At 45.3% G+C, this 19273-nt stretch overlaps 1 protein-coding gene across 1 annotated transcript in view; it reads left to right on the forward strand.

The window, feature by feature from the left end:
* The window catches only part of Polr3b (RNA polymerase III subunit B), a 102661-nt gene that overhangs the window by 68779 nt on the left and 14609 nt on the right, over positions 1-19273 (forward strand). Inside the window, exons 21-23 of the mRNA XM_048418209.3 lie at positions 2173-2331; positions 3492-3609; positions 7146-7288. Of these exons, the coding sequence (XP_048274166.1) occupies positions 2173-2331; positions 3492-3609; positions 7146-7288 (420 nt within the window). The remainder of the gene's footprint in view (positions 1-2172; positions 2332-3491; positions 3610-7145; positions 7289-19273) is intronic.

Genomic DNA, 19273 nt, shown 5'->3' on the forward strand with positions numbered 1-19273 from the left:
AGCGGTGGTTGTAGTGAGTGATGGTTGTAGTGAGCGATGGTTGAACTATGTAATGGTTGTACTATGTAATGGTTGTACTGAGCGATGGTTGTACTGAGCGATGGTTGTACTGAGTGATGATTGTTGGTGTTAGAATGCAATGCAGGCTTCAAATGATTTGAGTTTTATACACAAATTAGAGCTGTTGTACATTTTTATTTAAATTGAGAATTGCATACCAGTACTGTATATCATTCCCACCCCTCTTCCTCCCTCCTTCATCACCCTCTCCAACTTAATAACTTCTTTATTGTTCTACACACACACACACACACACACACACAACACACACACACACACGTAAAATGTCTGAGTCCATCTAACGTTGCTGTGTGTACATGTGCTTAGAGCTGACCACTTGGGCTTGACTGACCTATCAGGGACCTCATCCCTAGAGAAGACTGATTTTCCCTCTTAGCAGCCATTGATTACAGCTCTCGAGCTCAGGGTAGAAACTTGTACATTTCCCATCTACCTCGGCTTTTCAGCTGGTGTTGTCTTTGTGCAGCTCTTGTTTAGGTAGCCATTTTATTGAGGTCTCATGGGTACAGGTCACTGCCATGTCTAGAATTGTAAGACCTGTTATACTTTTGTGTTGGTTTTGTTTGCTTGCTTTGTTTTTAACAACTAACATTGAAAAAAAAGTATTAAATGTTTAACTTCAGGATCTTTATTACTTTATTAGTAGCTTGAAAGTTTCTCAAAGAGAAAAATAAATGAGATTGTTTTTTTTTTTCTGCCAGGAATTAAACAGTTTATGAACTAAGGTTCGTTTTGTTTGTTTCTAATATATCTGTTAATACATGCAACAATAAGCCTGTGTTGAGAGGGCAGACGGAAAATGTCAGCCAGATGCAGAAGCTCGGGGTGTATATCATCCTTATCGTGTCGTCTCTGCTTTTTCCTTCTCCACTCCTTTTAGCGTTCTACTTTCACAGGTCACCACTGTGGCCCTAGCGAGCACCACCTGGTCTGCAGGCTGACTTCTCTATTCAGCCTCTAGTTCCTTCCCTCCCTGGCATACCCACAATGCCTCCCCTTCCCTCTCCCTCGTTGCTAGGCAGCCATCATAGTACTCCTAGATATGTGTCACTGGCATTAATGTTAGCCGCACTGAATTTATGCCCCTTTTTCCTCCAGTGACAACAGCCATGCTTTAGAACTGGATACTTTTCTTTCTGATTAACTGGTAACATCGATGTGGAAATCCGAAGACTTTGTGATGTCTATCAGAAACTCCGAACCACAATTTAATGATCAGCATTTACCCTTTGTTAGCTTTTAAGCTCCCGCCTATAAATAAAATGTTCACTTATGCTTAGGAGAAACCAATGATGACGTACAGTTCGGACTCGCATGCACTGCAGCACGGGGCTGTTTGTGAATGTCGTCTCAGTTTCGGATCATGCAATGTTTGCAGAACGGCTGGCTCCCTGAGCCGAGTGTGCTATGGCTGCCCAGGTCTCTGGGAGCCACAAGGACGAGCGCCGCGCGGAGACTCAAATGACTCTGTACACTTTCCATTCTTCTCAGCCCACAGTCACCCCACATTTATAGAAGAGGCAGGGACCGATGTGCTCCCCTTTCTGTGAAAATATTATTCTGCTTGCTTGCTTAGCTCTAACCGTAAATGCCAGGATCAAAGAAAAGATCTTTCAGGGGTCTCAACAGAATTTCCCAGAGTTTGTGCTGAGAGCATCCTGACCTGAGAGCCAGTGGACTTGGGCAGTTTTCAGATGTGCTACCAACTTCCTTGGTGACTGTGGTTGTTTAATTTTCTGGCCCTCACTCAGAATGCCTGTAAAAGAAAAGAATGCCAAAACTGATTTCTAAGACCCTTGACACTCTGGTATTTCGTGACCTTGTATCACCTTCCTCCGGCGTGATCTAGTGGATCACACGCTGGAGAGCGGGAGTAGAAATCAGTGTTTGCATACATAGTTGGCAGGGGACTGTGAACCTTTCTTTGTATTGTCTGGGTTTGTGCCAGTTCCCGATTTATCAACAGTAGTTCAAGATTTGGTTTTTTGTTTTGTTTTAGAAACGTGAGGTGTCTTACTGATACCATAAATTCATGTCTTACCACAGTCTCGTATTACTATGGATTCTGACCTACTTGGGGTTTCATTTCAGGTTTTGGGCGTTGCCTGGTTTATAAAAATGCTAAGTGCACATTGAAACGATACACCAATCAGACTTTTGATAAAGTGATGGGTCCCATGTTGGATGCTGCTACCAGAAAACCCATCTGGCGACATGAAATTTTAGATGCAGATGGCATTTGTTCTCCAGGTAAAAACCCTTAAAAAATAATGAATTTCAGTGTGTACTTTTTGAAATTGTGAGTTATTTAACAATATTTCTGAATTGTTGGTAATCAGGACAGAAAAAACCAATGTGTAATATCCCCCGTCTAGATCAGCGAGTGCAGTTATTTTCAATGAGTTTCCTTCCTAGCTGTTTTCCTGTGCATTGTGTATTTCTTTCCATAGTAAAAATGTATTCTAGGCATAATCTTAAATTTGGAAAAGCCAAACTTGAAACACTATTTTGAATAAGGTCTTGACTCTGTATCTGTGCTGGTATTTCTTAATTTATACATTCTGCTTATGGTTTGACTTTGGACTATTCTTGGCCTAACAGAAATGACTTCATTATAATAGCAAATGTGTAAGAACTCGTTTGTACAGCTCACAGCTCTTGCCTTAGGTTCTACAGGCTAGTGTAGAAGACTGACATTTATCATCGGATCACACACAGCATGTCAGGTTACATCTAGTGTAAGGACCTGTTTAGGCCACTGTGTGACAAGAGGATTTGCCCTAGGGTGGAAGATCTGCAGATCCTCTAAGGAAATGAGCTAAGGACTGCAGATGGGTAAGCGGTGTCTGCTAAAGAGAGACGGGAAAGTAGGATCAAACCTGTGTGAGTGTCTGTGAGTTTGATAGCTGAGGTTATCCGAAAGGAAGAGAGCGAGTGGGGCTGTGCGGAACACAACCTAGTCATAGATGAGCCCTGGGTGGACAGTCCTGTGGGGAGCTGGGATTCCCAGCCGTAGCCCCAGGCCACATATGGTGAGTTCCCTTCAACCTGTCTACTTTTGCGTTCTTGGAAATTGCTGTGATGTGTGAACACTGAGCACCGTGGCTTTGAAAATAAGCGTGAGGATGGTTATTTAAGTAGCTGATCCTTAGAATGGAGTGGCGGGGTTTCACCAAGACGTAGTCCTGACTCAGTGTCTCGTTTATCACCTTTTGAGTTCCATCTGATTTCTTTCTCTTACAAACTTCTCTCTGAACCCTGTTGAACTTCCCACTGGGGTGACCTGTGTCTTTCTTGTGAGATTCATGTCTGGATCTCATAAGCCAAGTCTGATCATAGTTTTGTGCCCAGCAGTCTTGCATTCTATGTAGATGATAGTGGCCTGTTTGACACTCTTTTCTTTTCCTTAGGTGAGAAAGTGGAAAACAAGCAAGTGCTTGTGAACAAGTCCATGCCCACAGTGACTCAGATCCCTTTGGAGGGCAGTAATGTGCCGCAGCAGCCACAGTACAAAGATGTGCCCATCACGTACGTACCTTGATAGAACGAAGAGACGCTCGGAAAAAGAGTGAATGGGGAAATTACGTGTTATGTGTGATTATGTGCCACGTATAAGTTATATCATCCTAACACAGGGAAGATCTAGAAATAGCAATTTTAGATACCCTTTTCTCACGTGAGAACAGTCTCTCATAGAAGACAAACTACAGTGTAGAGTTGGTAAGAGGAATGGGCCAGAGAGCCAGGAGATCCAGGTAGAAGAAACAGCAAAGGCACTGGGTATAAAAGTTTTGGGTTTGGAGGACCAGTGTCGCTCGCTGTCGCTAACATATGGGAGAGTTTGCCATTCATTCTGCAGAGAATGACACAGCCAGATGGGTGGTTTAGAAAAAATCAAACACTAGCCCCAGAATGCCATCGCCAGCGCACCAAGATTGAGCCATTTCTGAGACTGGTTGTAGCTGTGTTATTTCATCTGGGTGAAGCATTTAAATCCCTTTTATTTTCTCTGTATAATGAAAAAGTTAAATTCATCAATTTCTAAATTTCTTCTCAACTCTTAAGTATAATGAAATGTGAAATTTTTGAGGTGAGCCAGTCCTAGGCACCACACTGTGATACAGAGCCATCTAAAGAAGATGGAGCCGCTTGTGGTGGCGCACGCTGGTAGGATTTGCTGAAGGAGGCAGAGGCAGGAGGATCACGAGTTCGAGGCCAGCCTGGGCTATACATTTTGGGGACTGGAGAGATGGCTCAGTGGTTAAGAGCGCTGCCTGCTCTTCCAAAGGTCCTGAAGTTCAATTCCCAGCAACCACATAGTGGCTCATAACCATCTGTAATGAGATCTGGTGCCCTCTTCTGGCTTGCAGGCATACATTCAGAATACTAAGAATAGTGTATACATAATAAATATTTATTTAAAAAAAAGATGAACTTCTGTCTTTGACAAGCTGGCCTAGGCCCAGGTGAGGGCTGGGAAAGGGGCACCAGAAAAGAGTCATGGCAGAGATGCTACCATGGTGCTAACCGCCTACTGTACTGCTGTCTTCAGGGTGTCCTGCATGTGAAAGCTTTAGAATCTGATGGTGTGGGATTGGAAGCAGGGAGAACATGGATGACATCCCAAGGTCTCCTGGGTGTATTGGCAGAGGTGGGACTTGAGTACAGTCTGGCATGAGAGCTGCTCTTGAGGGCTGTCTAAGTGCAGCAGCAAGAGAGCCAGGAACTTGTCTGTGGGACAGGAGAGCATACAGCTCGCTTGGGAATGGGCACCAGATACCAAACGGCTCCAACAGAACTCTTGAAGTTACAAGTACGGGGGTGGCTCTGTTCTGTCCCACCTAATGGTGACATGTCCACGACCTGTCTTTCCTCTGTTGGTGCCTCCACTTCTTTCGTTCTGCAGACCTTACTCTGCTCTTCCTGTCATGTTGACCACCTGTTTTTTACAACCAGTTTCTTTCCCACATTAGAGAATGTGCTTGAATGTTTTCATCATCTTAGAAGAAAGCTGGCCTCTTCTGGATCTGGGTGCATTTGTAGCGTGTTCCCCTTCCGTTTCTCTTTCTTTTCTGGGTCACCTCTGTTCCTGCTTCTCCACTCACTCCCAAATTCCAATCTCTCTGCTCTCCTGAAAGAGCCCTAGAGCAGGTGGCCAAAGTCAGCCTCTGTTCTTTACAGCCACGGATGTTTCTTGAGCTCGGTTAGCACTGCTCCCGGGGGAATTCTAGTTCCCAGCACAGCAGTGAGCCAGCCAGGGCCATCCATGCCCTGAGGTACCCACAGCCTAGGACAGGAGGAGGGTAAGCAAGTAAGGAAATCAGAGTGGGGCTGATTTGCCGAGGTCAGTGGCGTTTTCTGTTGTAGTCCTGTGGCTTAGCCTTCGTCTCCCATCTACCTGGTCACCTAGTGTGTGACTTGCATTGATCTTTTAAAACATGTATGCACTGAGAGCTCCCTCCCCTTGGTTTTGCTTACCACTGCCTTCACCTCACCCTCCTGCTGTCTGATTTCTCACTCCCTGGCTCTTCACTGATGTCTCTCAGAGGACATCTGCCTGTTGTCACTTCCAGGTTATGCCTGAGTCAAAGCTAGGCCAAACCGTCTTCCTCCCTAGCCCAGAATTGGCTTCTCCAAATCTCTCCTGGTGATGGTAGGTGCCTAGCCAGTCCCTGGCAGCCTGAGCCGTCTGCTTTCCTTTCCCCTGGCATAGATGCTGTGTCAGTAACTCCTGTAGGTTCTGTCACACATGCTCACTCACAGACGTGCGTTCTCACACACTCAGAGGCACACCCACTTTCACACACATGTACACACTCAGACTCAGAATACACTCACGTACACTCATGCCTGTGGTACTTGTGTTCTGCCTCTGCCTGGGCAGTACTTACTGTTGTCTAGTCACCCACACTGTATCTCTCTACCCCTTTGTGCTATGTGTTAGCTTCTGGAGTGCCCGGGTGATTCTTTCTGACCCATCCGACTGTGTGACTCTCTTGAGAAAACAGAGTAAAATTCTAAATGACAGTCGCCTATGGGGAAGGTTCCCTAGCATGCCTCCCTCTTGGCTTTGCCTTTTATACACACCAGCCTGCATTTCTAGGAAGTTGTCTCTTCAAAGCGTGCCATCTGCCTTTGGACTGCTCACATTGGCTTAGACTGCTCCTGCCTGAACAGCTCTCAGCTCTAGAGTCACCTCTGTCTGGTACCCATACTACAGACTGACCCCTCTTTCTGCTGGAAGCAAGGTGCATTTGTACACAAACTCTACCCTTTAATGACTGTATCTCCATACCCCAGGGATCCGGCTGTTGGTAGACTCCTCATAATGTCTGTTGTACAAAAAAATGCATGAGGCAAGTTCTGTGTGCAACAGTAATAATGTGAGTCAGTAGGTTGAGGGACTGTTGGGAAAGTGGCCAGGCTCTCAGCTGAATCAGACATTCTCCCCTCGAAGCTCAGCTCTGTTGCATGAGGCAAGTGCTCTCACACAAACGGAAACCTCAGAGCATGTTATTGCTGTCCCTTATAAAGGAATAGCTGTAAGACTCTTGTATTGTGTATGCCTGTAATGAACAAACACTGTGAAAGGAAAATCATAAATTCTAATGTTGAAAATAAGGATCATTTTTCAGAGCAGGAGAGGAGAATATCAGAATATTTTGTGGCAGGAGTGAAGAGAATATGTCTTATAGATGACATATTTTGTCATATGGGTGGCATGTTGTCATATGGATGGCATGTTGTCATGGGTGGCATGTTGTCGTATGGGTGGCATGTTGTATGGATGGCATGTTGTCATATGGATGACATGCTGTCGTATGGGTGACATGTCTTATAGATGACATGTTGTATGGATGACATGTTGTCATGGGTGACATGTTATCTTATAGATGACATGTTTTTGTATGGGTAGCATGTTGTCATATGGGTGACATGTTGTCTAACAGATGACATGTTGTCATATGAGTGGCATGTTGTCATATGGGTGGCATATTGCTGTATGGGTAGCATGTTGACAAAGGGCATCAGCAGCTATTTGCCTGTCTTTGTCGTCACATCAGGTACAAAGGCGCCACAGACTCCTACATTGAGAAAGTGATGATCTCTTCCAACGCAGAGGATGCCTTCCTCATCAAGATGCTCCTAAGGCAGACGCGGCGTCCAGAGATCGGGGACAAGTTCAGCAGTCGTCATGGACAGAAAGGTAACCACATCTTCTGTCTTCTCAGATTCACCTGCTAACATTTTAATGATGTTTAGAGGTCTGTGTGGCAAACGTGTTTATCTGACCATTTGCTTCCTTTTCATTTCCTTCTGTGCCCAGAATTGTAAGCCCAGATGCTAGACCCACTGAAGTGCACATGACAGCAAGAGTGATTCTTCAGGAAAGCTCGCGCTTAGCCCCGTCCTCTGTTGTGTGTGTGTGTGTGTGTGTGTGTGTGTGTGTGTGTGCGCGCGTGTGTATGCGTGTGTGTGTGGTCATTTCAGCTCGAGAAGAGCCTCAGAATGGACTGTCCCTTTAGTAAAAGTTTTGATTACTCTCGTCTTACGTATTATGTGGACAGAACAGAATTGACATGCAGGAAAATATCAGTATTCCTTATAAGAATCCACACCGTAAGACTGTATCCCATTCCTCATAAGTATACATGTGTCATATACTGTCCTGGGTAGTTTGATGTCACCTTGACACACGCTAGCATCATCTGCGAGGAGGGACCCTCGACTGAGACGATGCCTTCATAAGGTCTGGCTGTAGGCATTTTCTGATTTAGTGATTGATGGGGGTGGAGCCATCCCCGGGCAGGTGGTCCTTGGGTTCTCTAAGAAAGCAGGCTGAGCAAACCAATCAGCAGCACCCTCCATGGCCTTAGCACTTCAGCTCCTGCCTCCATTCCTGCCCTGACTTCCTTCAGTGATGAACAATGATGTGGAAGTGTAAGCCAAATAAGCCCTTTCCTCCCCAGCTTGCTTTTCAGTTATGATGTTTTTATCACTGCAGCAGCAACCCAAAGTAGGCACACCCAAGTTAACTTTACATTGTACAAAGAATTGTCAGTGCTCATCCCCTAGGTACTGGTCCCACTGAACTTAGTGAAGGCAGCAGAAATGTGGTTTTGCGATCATAAAGCCCAGTGAAGCCTTTCTCAGGCCAGATCCTGAGTAAGTACTTGATAAGAGCATCTGAGTAAATAGGTGAAAGTTGAAGCTGCCTCCAATTCTTGATGGGTGGTTTGTCCTTTTCTTTACTTGAGACACCCCTGTGTGTGTGAGCACACACGTGGACAGAGTGCTGTTGTCCTTGAGACACCCCTGTGTGTGTGTGCACACACGTGGACAGAGTGCTGCTGTCCTCGAGACACCCTTGCTTGTGTGCACACGCGTGGACAGAGTGCTGTTGTCCTCGAGACACCCCTGTGTGTGTGTGCACACGCGTGGACAGAGTGCTGTTGTCCCCGAGACACCCTTGCTTGTGTGCACACACGTGGACAGAGTGCTGCTGTCCCCGAGACACCCTTGCTTGTGTGCACATGCGTGGACAGAGTGCTGCTGTCCTTGAGACACCCTTGCTTGTGTGCACACGCGTGGACAGAGTGCTGCTGTCCCCGAGACACTCTTGCTTGTGTGCACACGTGTGGACAGAGTGCTGCTGTCCTTGAGACACCCTTGCTTGTGTGCACACGCGTGGACAGAGTGCTGCTGTCCCCGAGACACTCTTGCTTGTGTGCACACGTGTGGACAGATTGCTGCTGTCCTTGAGACACCCTTGCTTGTGTGCACACGCGTGGACAGAGTGCTGCTGTCCCCGAGACACTCTTGCTTGTGTGCACACGCGTGGACAGAGTGCTGCTGTCCTTGAGACACCCTTGCTTGTGTGCACACGCATGGACAGAGTGCTGCTGTCCCCGAGACACTCTTTCTTGTGTGCACACGCGTGGACAGAGTGCTGCTGTCCTTGAGACACTCTTGCTTGTGTGCACACGCGTGGACAGAGTGCTGCTGTCCCCGAGACACTCTTGCTTGTGTGCACACGCGTGGACAGAGTGCTGCTGTCCTTGAGACACCCTTGCTTGTGTGCACACGCGTGGACAGAGTGCTGCTGTCCCCGAGACACTCTTGCTTGTGTGCACACGCGTGGACAGAGTGCTGCTGTCCTTGAGACACCCTTGCTTGTGTGCACACGCGTGGACAGAGTGCTGCTGTCCTTGAGACACCCTTGCTTGTGTGCACACGCGTGGACAGAGTGCTGCTGTCCTTGAGACACCCTTGCTTGTGTGCACATGTGTGGACAGAGTGCTGCTGTCCTTGAGACACCCTTGCTTGTGTGCACACGCGTGGACAGAGTGCTGCTGTCCTTGAGACACTCTTGCTTGTGTGCACACGCGTGGACAGAGTGCTGCTGTCCTTGAGACACTCTTGCTTGTGTGCACACGCGTGGACAGAGTGCTGCTGTCTGTAAGTTTCATTAAGCCTGAGCCTCTAAGTGAAATGTCAGGAAGCTTGTGCTGTAGCTGACAGCAGTGTCTCTGCCTCAGTTGTCTGCGCAGCAGCTTTAGAGCTGTTTGCTCTTAGGGCCTCTGACATACATGCTTCTCTGCGAAATTGAGGGACGTCCTCCCGGGGTGGCTGACCTTTTACTTCAGTGAGGACTTTGTCTTCTTACTTTTCTTTTTCCAAATGGCTTTTAATCCAAGGTAAAACCTCCTGATTAGCCCTCATTCCCTCGATAGCCCTGTCTTATGGTTTATCAGATTTATTGAAAAGCTAGGCAGAAAAGGAAACCGCCAAACAGAAAAATAGGTAGGGTACACTTTAACCGAACAATAAGAGAACAAGACCCTTGGGCAAATGGAAATTTACTTGTAAGCCTGATTTTTATCAAGGAATAAATACACAGTATTTTATTAATCTATATGTATGTGAGAGAGAGAGATCGTGCATAGGTGGAGGTTAGGGGACGGCTTTCAGGAGTCCTCCTTCCAATGCGTGGGTTCTGGGGCTCCAGCTCAGGTCATGAGAGGGACACCCGGCACCTTGACCAGCTGAGTCACCTCACTGGCCCACACGCGTGGTTTCAAAGGTTAGTTTGTTGTGTTTTTAAGTGGAGGTTTGGGCTGGTGATACGGTTCTGTGGTGGATGACTTCCCTCTTGAGGCCTTGGTGTTCCAGCTCTGCAGAGAGAGAAGTGGGGCCTTGTACCCTAAGAAATGCTCAGCTGTCCTTTTCCTCCATTTACTTGTGTCTCACAAAAGCAGCTCCATCCCGTTTATACCTTCATGGTTCTAAGTGTTCTCAGGCACATTTGCTCATCTTAGATGATACTTGGTGACTACTAGGTAGCCAGCACTAAACCTGGTAACTAAACATCTTTCCCCAGCTTGCTGACTGTCAGAACTTTGAGTCATTTAATTTCATAGACAGTATCCAACACAAAATAAGTAACCGTTGAATATCACTTCTGTAGCATAATGGTTTTTTTTTTCCTGGAGTAATGATTTTCTCTCATTTCTGTACAGTCCTGGGGATCATCTGTTTCATACATTGTTCTTTCAATGCCATCAGCGGACATTGTGCAGTTTCCCTGGGAATCAGGAGTCTATTTAGGAACATGCAGTCTCCCTTCTTCCTGCTTCACACCATGGTATTTGTTCCCTGAGGTATTAAGAACTTACTTTCTGGGCCAGGGAGATTCCTCTGTTTGTAAAGCACCTGCCACAGAAGCACTGGCCCTGAGTTCAGATCCCCAGGACTCGTGTACAAGCATAGGAGCGGCAGTACACACCTGTAATGTCAGCACTGAGGAGGAGGAGGAGGAGGAGGAGGAGAGGGACTCTTGTATGAGGTTTTTACCCTTTGGCTTTTTGAGGGGCCTGCCATTCAGCTCCCAAATAAATCACACACACGGAGGCTTATTCTTAGTTATGAATGCCTGGCCTTAGCTTGACTTGTTTCTTCCCAGCTTTTCTTTACCTAAATTAACCCGACTACCTTTTGCCTCTGGGCTTTTATTCTCTCTTTCTGTGTACGTTCCTTTGCTTCTTTCTCTGGGGCTTGCTGTGTGGCTGGCCCCTGCCCTCCCCTTTCTCCTTCTATTTATTCTCTCTGCCTACCAGCCCCACCTATCCTTGCTCCTGCCTGTTCATCTCTTTATTAGGACCATCAGGTGTTTTAGACAGGCACAGTGACACAGCTTCACGGAGTTAAACAAATGCAGCATAAACAAAAGTCACACACCTGAAAATAATATTCCCCAGCAAGGATCTGTGGGACTTGCACCAACTAGTTTGGCTGAATCTAGGCTCCAGGCTCAGTGAGATACTCTGACTCAAAAAAATATGGTAGGGATGAATTAAGGAAGACATCCAATGTTGAACACACATGGAGTGGGGGACACACTTTAAAATAATGCTCACGAGCCAACAATCGACCCGAACCAGAAACTGTCTTATTCTCTTAAGTCCTGAGCAGCCGTTGCAGGAAGGCTGGGTACACACAGTATTCGTATGCTAAGGCTGCTCTGGTAAGAACCACAGATCTGGCAGGCTAAGCAGCAGTAGATTTTCTTACTATCTTGAGGTTGGCCATCCAAGGTCAAGGCGTCTGTAGATACAGGTTCTTCTGAGGCTTGCTCCAGATGGCGTTTTTCCCCTCTTCACATGCAACCCCAGCATTTTTTCTTAGAGATTCACCAGGCATGTTGGGTTAGGGCTCATCTCGGTGATTCCACTGAGGATTCACCAGGCTTTTGAGGCAGTCTTACATGTAGCCTTGGCTGACCTAAAGCTTGCTATGTAATCCAGGCTGGTCTCAGGCTCACAGAGATCCACCTGACTCTGCTTCCTGATGCTGGGTTGAAGGCATGTGATCACTAAATACAGCTGCATTCTAAGGTATACTGAAAGTCAGGGCACCAGTACACGAATCTAGGGAGACACAATAGTAGCAAACACTAAGCTGTGGACTTACGGAAACTTCTGCTTCCTGATTCTTCAGGGCTCTTGCCTTTTTCTTCTCCCCAAACCTAGCTTCTTCTCCTTGTAGACGAGTTGTTCTTTCAGTTGTTGAGGAAAGGGTGTTGGGAAGTCAATTTCATAAGGTCATGTATGTATAAACATGTCCTATCCTCTGTAGGCATTTATTAGTCTGTGCTTTGTTGGGAATAGTCTAACATGGAAATTGTTTCCCTGAGGACTTTGACAGCATTGTCATAGTAAGTCCAGTGCTGCTCGTTCATAAAGCACAGTGCTCATCTTCTTTGTACTGTTTCTCTATAAGCTATTGTGTGTCGGTGTGTGTGTTTAATATATATGTATGCATGCAGGTGCCACGTGCACATGCGTGTACACGTGTATAGAGGGTCGAGTTGCCATCTGCTTTATTTCCTTGCTCACTTTCCACCTTTATTTGTTTTTTGAGAGTAGGTTTATCAATGAACCTGTAACTCATTGTTTAGGCTAGAGCTGCTGGCCCATGACCTTCAGGGACCCCTTGACTTCATCTTATCTGTACTGCTATGCCTAGAAAAGTTAGTCTGGGTAGTCTATACATACAGAGATTTATTTCTTACAGTTCTAGAAATTAGAAAATCCAGGGCCAAAGGTCTCACATCTGTTGAGGGCTTTTTAATTACATCATCTCCTGGTAGACAGTGAACGGGCACTGAGCACACTGGAGAGCCCGTGTAAGTCGGTCTGCAGCCTCAGATGCTTCTGACCTCAGCACTAATCCATTCCGGGGGTGGCACCCCTTCCCTAGAGACCTCCCGATAGGCCCCATCACCCAACACTGCTACATTGGGGGTTCACATTTTCTCACATCTGTTTAGGAAAATAAATCCAAACTGTGGGGTGTCTGTGGCCTCAGCGGGCAGTTGACAAGAATGGGGAGGAGCCATGCTACTGAGTTAGGCAAGGGCACAGGTTAAGAGTTTGAACCTCAAGTTTGAAGCGTCTGTTAGATGCTTAGCTAAAGGAGGCAAGTGTTATGTGTAATGCTGTTTGTCCCCAAGTTTATAGTGTACTGATAATTTACAAACTTTTCAGGCATGTTCTATGCTTTTATTTGTACAGTTCTAGTAACTTCTGAGATTCCTACTGTACAGAATGAGACATTTGAACCTCAGGGAGGAGATTTGCTGGGTACAGCTTAATGCTTACAGAACCAAGATTTGAATGCAGAATTTCCTGGGTGGCTCTTTTCTCTTCTGATCATTACCAGGTTCATTACCTCTGGAGTTGCCACAGTCCTGGGAATTTCTCCATAGAAATGGTACAGCCTTTACAAGTCTTTTGTGTGTCTCCTCGAGGGGAGCATCTCTTCAAATTCTTGTTTTCTTAGATAAAACTGTATCTTCCACCGAAGCAAACACTACACTATTTGAATTGGTCCTAAATTGTCAGAAGACATATTCCCCAAAACTGTCCTCTCCGATGCCCCTTCCCTGCTAAAATTAACTCATTCTTTAACTGATCATCTGGTAAAGCTTTAGTAGCTTAGTTGATTAAAATTCAGACTCTCCTGAATTTTAAAAAATAGAAAATAAAATAAAATTCTGAGCCTTTACTTTTGACCATTCTCTTGATCTTCTGGCTCGGTGTGATCGCTGAAGCCAGGAGAGGAGTGTGGAGGAGGTGCTGGGCACGCAGACCACTGTAGCAGCACAGCTCAGGCTGTGGAGCCCAAAGAGGACCTGGAGCAGACCTAAGAGAGTTAGATGTTGTCAAGTCAAATGAGAGTTCACTGGAGACAGATCCACAGCATCGGCTATGCTCTTGGTAATCATTGCAGAATGGGCTGATGAAGTCTCAAGAGTTCGTGGGGCTCTGGGGTGTATTATGACACCACGATTCCTGATGTGGTCAGTGGAGCTCTACTGTCACTCTTGAAAGGCGGATTAGTTCAGAAATAAGAGAGCGTTGCCTGCAGGTTGATCCAGGAGTCTTCCCAGCAGAAATCCTGTGCATTTATGCACTGCCTCTAAAGCTCTTGGTGTTCGGGGAGGGGCATGGTGCATGATCCTAGAGATGACCTGGTTGGCTTGCTGTCTGGTTTGGTTTGGGTTTTTTGGTTTTGAGTATTTGTTTTGTTTTTTGTTTTTAAGATTAGGGATTCTTTTAGTACATGTATAATACAGAGATTAGGTTAGATTTCTGTACCCAGTACCTCACAAAAGAGCCTTCCCAGCAGTTAGTGGCATCCTGGAGAGTCTAGTGTCACAGAGCATGAGTGTTGATCTTGCTCCAGCGTTGTCCCTTCAGCAGTAACAGGATGGTTAGCAGCTAAATGCAGAAGCTGGGGGCAGGGAGTCGAGCACTGGTAGCTGTATGCTGTGCGTGATCAAAGAGCTCTTAAAGACTGAAGAGGAGGGAATGAGTGGCTAAGCTGGAATCAGAGAATCCATACCACAACGTGTCCACAGCAGCAGTGTGATAAGCGAAGACTGATTGGCAGGAGAAGGCTATACTATTGGAAGTAGAAGGGTCATCAGTCTCTGCAGCATTACCCTCTGGACCCTCAGTGAAGGAGAATCCAAATAAAATAATCCCATACTAGCTCCGAATAGGGTATAGTAAGGGATTCTTTATTTAAGGCAGGACTCACAGATCGCAGGCCTCTGTACAAACCAGGAGCAGGAATGGAATCCAGCATCCAGGTGTATGGAGGGGACGAGAAGAGCCCATACCTTTTTGGTACCCAAGGCCACACCCAACCTGGTTCAGCCTCTCAGGCAAATGACTGAAGGAGGGTCCCCATCACTCAGGAACTGAGGTTAGGCCAGGCATGGTGGCATATTTCTTTAATCCCAGCACTTGTGGGTCAGATCTCTGTGATTTTAAGGCCAACCTCGTCTACAGAGCAAGTTCCAGGACAACCAGAGCTACATAGTAAGATCCTTTCTACAAACAAACAATCAAACAAAAACCACCAGGCAAAAGCAGGACTAAACAGACAGAGCCTTTGTTGAAGAAGAAAGTCTTGGGTGCAGATGGCGTCTCACGCAAACACTACTTGACGATCAGAAGCAGGCCAGCAGACTGAGCACCTCTCGTTGCATTTCATTTAAGGAAATTTCAGTCTGTCCAATGTGACAGTCGGGGACTCTTTATGAAGTACATGTAGACTTCCTTGGGTCTTCACTAGATCTGTTATGGATGTTGTCAGTGAGGTTGTGGAAGTCGATTCCTACTGACCCAGACAGCTATTGCTGAAGAATATCTGGGGAGTGCCGAGCTACTCAGTGACGGCCTCCTCGACAGCAGAGAGTGAACATGCCTTGTGTGTTTACAAAGGAAGCAAAAATCTGCTTTGGTTTTGAGTTCTGTGGGGGAGTTTTGATCTTTTCCATTTCTCATTTTCTTCAGTTGGGAGTGAAGCTGTGGCTCCCATGGTTCATATGTAATGACCTTCCAAAGAGGCCAGCAGAGCCGAGGCGTGGGTCTGCAGTATTGTGTGCTTTTATGGAATGCATCTTCAGCTTTGTGGATAGAGATACAGAGAGAGACTCACAGGATGCTTGACTGGCACCTCTGGAGCTGGACATCCATTTCGAAAGAGAAACATATGTTTTAGGCTCTTTGACTTTTTTATAAAATCTACATAGAGGGAACTCAAATTTTTAAATTAGGGCCAAATATTTTCATATTGAGACTTTTTCTTTGATAATGCCTTTATTAGAGTTCATTCTTGGCCTCCTTTAATTCTTTAGCAAAAGATTACATTGGCCTAAGGAGTTAAGTTTCATCTCAGTGTCCAGGCAAAGCGAATTATTATATTTCTGGATATCCCTTCTGTTGCTGCCATCACGACGAGCAAGGAAAGAGTGGACTCCTTTGATGTGGAGAGGAGAAAAGCAATATATCACTCTCCTGAAAGGACATTTCTTAGTCTCTCATGTGAAAAAGGATTAGCACCTCCAACAAAGGTCCCGCAGATCACAGAACCGCAGCAATGCCAAGCAGTGTTTCTAAGGAAAAACTGTATTTGAGCAAGAGTGTTTGTCCTGGCAAACAGGAGCTTTTTAATAACTGCAAATCTGAGATAATGACGTCCATTCCTTAGTGCCCCACTCCATCCTCTGGGACCAGATAGCCAGTGAAAATGCTCTAATGTTGTCTGTTGTTTTTGAAGTAGAACTTGGTCTCATCAAAATACAGCTTTTCACTTAGTGGTTCCATTATATTGGTTTATCCTTTGTGAGCAAAATTTTCTAGAATAGTTATCTTTGACTCTTGCTCAAAACAAGTTCCATTAAAAGATTGCTTGCCTCAAAAATTATCCAGTAATCTGCTGTTAATTTGCTAATGTTTTGATGGAGTGTATCTTAAAAGAAAGGTCTGCCCTTACTGTCGAGATATTTCAAGCCCTTCTGTGGTGCTGTGAAGGGTTTATGAGGAGTAAGAAAATATTTGCCCATGTGTGCCAGAAGATCTGAGAGCGAAGTGTGTCTGTCACACAAGTTGAAAGCCAGTTTTGCCAGACCCTCATTCATTATGTGTTTTCTGTAGAACTGGGTGAATGAGAAGATCGGCCCAGAGTAATAACGACATGGCTGGCACCTTCTCCTCACACAGCTCTCATGGTCCTTAAAACCCTCTGCCAGGACACACTGGCTGTCTTTGGCTGCCTGATCTGCTTGAATGAAAGTTTCTAAGTGGGAGGGAAGAGGGGTGACTGATTAGAGTAATGGCGAGAGCCTAAAGATAGGTGCATTTCTTCCCCCAGCATCTCTAATACTCAGAGTCCAGAAAGAAATCCCAACAACTGACTAGTCTTAGAAATCCAGATTTCTAATCCACATAGACCCTCATTGTAAGAAGCCTTTGCTTAGCCTGTTTTCTAAGAACAAGTTCTGATCTTCTTCGGCCCACTGTGGCCCTCTGCCCTTTCAGTAAATACCCAACTAAAGCTTTGAAATTAGGGTGTTTAGTGTTTTATGGCCCAGAATAAAAATCTCCAATTCTGTTTCCAAATAGTGTAGACTCAACACATTTCATTAAGTTCTTGACACATTTAGCCGTGTGTGTTTTGTAAAGTTCCTATGGTTATTGTTTTACAGTAGCTGCTTTCAGGAGCATTGTAAGGGTTTCAATTAATCAGCCCTTTGTGTGCTCCGACTATGCAAATTTATCACATCAAACCATTCAACTGCTCATGGGAAAGCTGTGTAAAAACACTATTGTCTTCTAGCGCCTCCTCTCATTTAGAGTGATGTTTTAATAAGAAAGCTAATCAAGTTTTCTTATGCATTATTTATCTGTTAGCATGTAAGGAAGAGCCGAATTGAAGTTACATCAGCCAGGATATGGCAAGTGATGAGATAGATCTGGGGTGATACCTCGGTTTTTGTCCTTCCTGTCTCTCCCCTTGGCATGATTTAAGGTGGTGGAGGGAAAAAGAAAGGGGTAATTTGATAGCTGGAGAAAGGGGAGAAAGGAGCAACCACCTGTGTTAGCCTTCACATTTTGATTTAGAAATTTACATTTCTGAAAGTAGTAAGGCCCAGAGACATGAGTTTATTACAAACATTTCTTACTTAATTGGGAGCAAACTCGAGAGCGTGTAGCTGTGCTTTGGCCCCATTCAGGACTGCACTCATCAGCAGTGAGCAGTTTAACACTGGACACTCATGCCCTGGCCCTGGGTAGCTCTGGGGGAGGGGCGGGGGTCAGAAGGCAGCGTCCGGATGTGCTCTGCATCATGGAGAACATTCAGACATTGCAAATGCGGTTGTAGAGGCTGTGAGCTTCCAGTGTTCACTTGGATTAATCTAGATCAACTGCATCTGCCTGTCCGGGAGTTGTGTCCTTACCTCCTGATAGTGCTTGTCACACAACGTGTACTTAGGAATGCTAAGTTGACAACCAGTAGGAAACCATTTGCTCATCACCCACTTGGGGAAATGTTCGACATCCTTAGCCATCAGAGAAATGCAAATCAAAGCAGCTCTGAGATTCAATCTTATACCTGTAAGAATGGCCAAGATAAAAAACACTGATGACAACTTATGCTAGAGAGGATGTGGGGTAAAGGGAACACTTCTGCATTGCTGGTGGGAGTGCAAACTTGTACAGCCCCTTTGGATGTCAGTGTGGCAATTTCTCAGAAAATCAGGAAAAAACCTTTCTCAAGACCCAGTAATACCACTTTGGGTTTATATCCAAAGGATGCTCAATCGTGCCACAAGGACATGTGTTCAAATATGTTCATAGCAGCATTGTTTGTCATAGCCAGAACTTGGAAGCAACCTAAATGCCCCCCCCACCAAAGAGTGGATAAGAAAAATGTGGTACATTTACACAATGGAGTACTACACAGCAGAAAAAAATAAAGACATCTTGAATTTTGTAGGAAAATGGATGGAGCTAGAAAACACTATTTTGAGTGAGGTCACGAAGACTCCGAAAGACAGTTATCATATGTACTCACTCATAAGTGGCTTTTAGACATAAAGCAAAGAAAAACCAGCCTACAGTTCATGATCACAGAAAACTTAGATAACAAAGAAGACCCTAAGAGAGACATACATGGATCTGATGTACATGAGATGTAGAAGACAAGATCTCCTGAGTAAATTGGAAGCATGGGGACCATGGGGGAGGGCAGTAGAAGGGGAGGGGAGCAGAGACAAATCTATGACTCATTAAAAACAATAAAAAAAAAATAGTGACATCACCTTGGAAATAGCTCTTGAATTAAATAGATCGTTGGAGTTATCTTATGCAGTTAGTTAGCTAGCATCTGCTCTTTTTTTCTTTTAGATTGTTTTTGAGATAGGGCCTTGCTGAGTAGCCAGGCTGGCCTTGAATTCAGAATCTCCCTGTTGTCCTAATACCTGCATTACTGACATGAGCTACCACACCGATTTTTTTTCTGATTTATTAATTTTTACCTATTTAATTTAAAGTATTCCATCACACAGATCCAATCCACTAAAACTAATGTGTCAGTTGCTATTAATACTAGTCATTAAAAACACATTTTAAGAAAACCAAATGATTCATAATGTCAACTGGACTTCGCTGGACAAACTCATTCTTACATGATTTCTGGGTTCTCTCTAAAGCCATAGCAATAAAGATAGCAACTCAGTATAGGAGCCAGACAGGGTGTGAGTCCTCAGTTGTAGCTTCCCTGGCCTCTGTGAGTTCTTTACGCTTGGAATTAGTGTTGGTGCTGGTGGAGTAATATT

The sequence above is a fragment of the Myodes glareolus genome, chromosome 26, assembly GCF_982192425.1.
Source record: "Myodes glareolus chromosome 26, mMyoGla1.1, whole genome shotgun sequence".
NCBI classification, from domain to species: Eukaryota; Metazoa; Chordata; class Mammalia; order Rodentia; family Cricetidae; genus Myodes; species Myodes glareolus.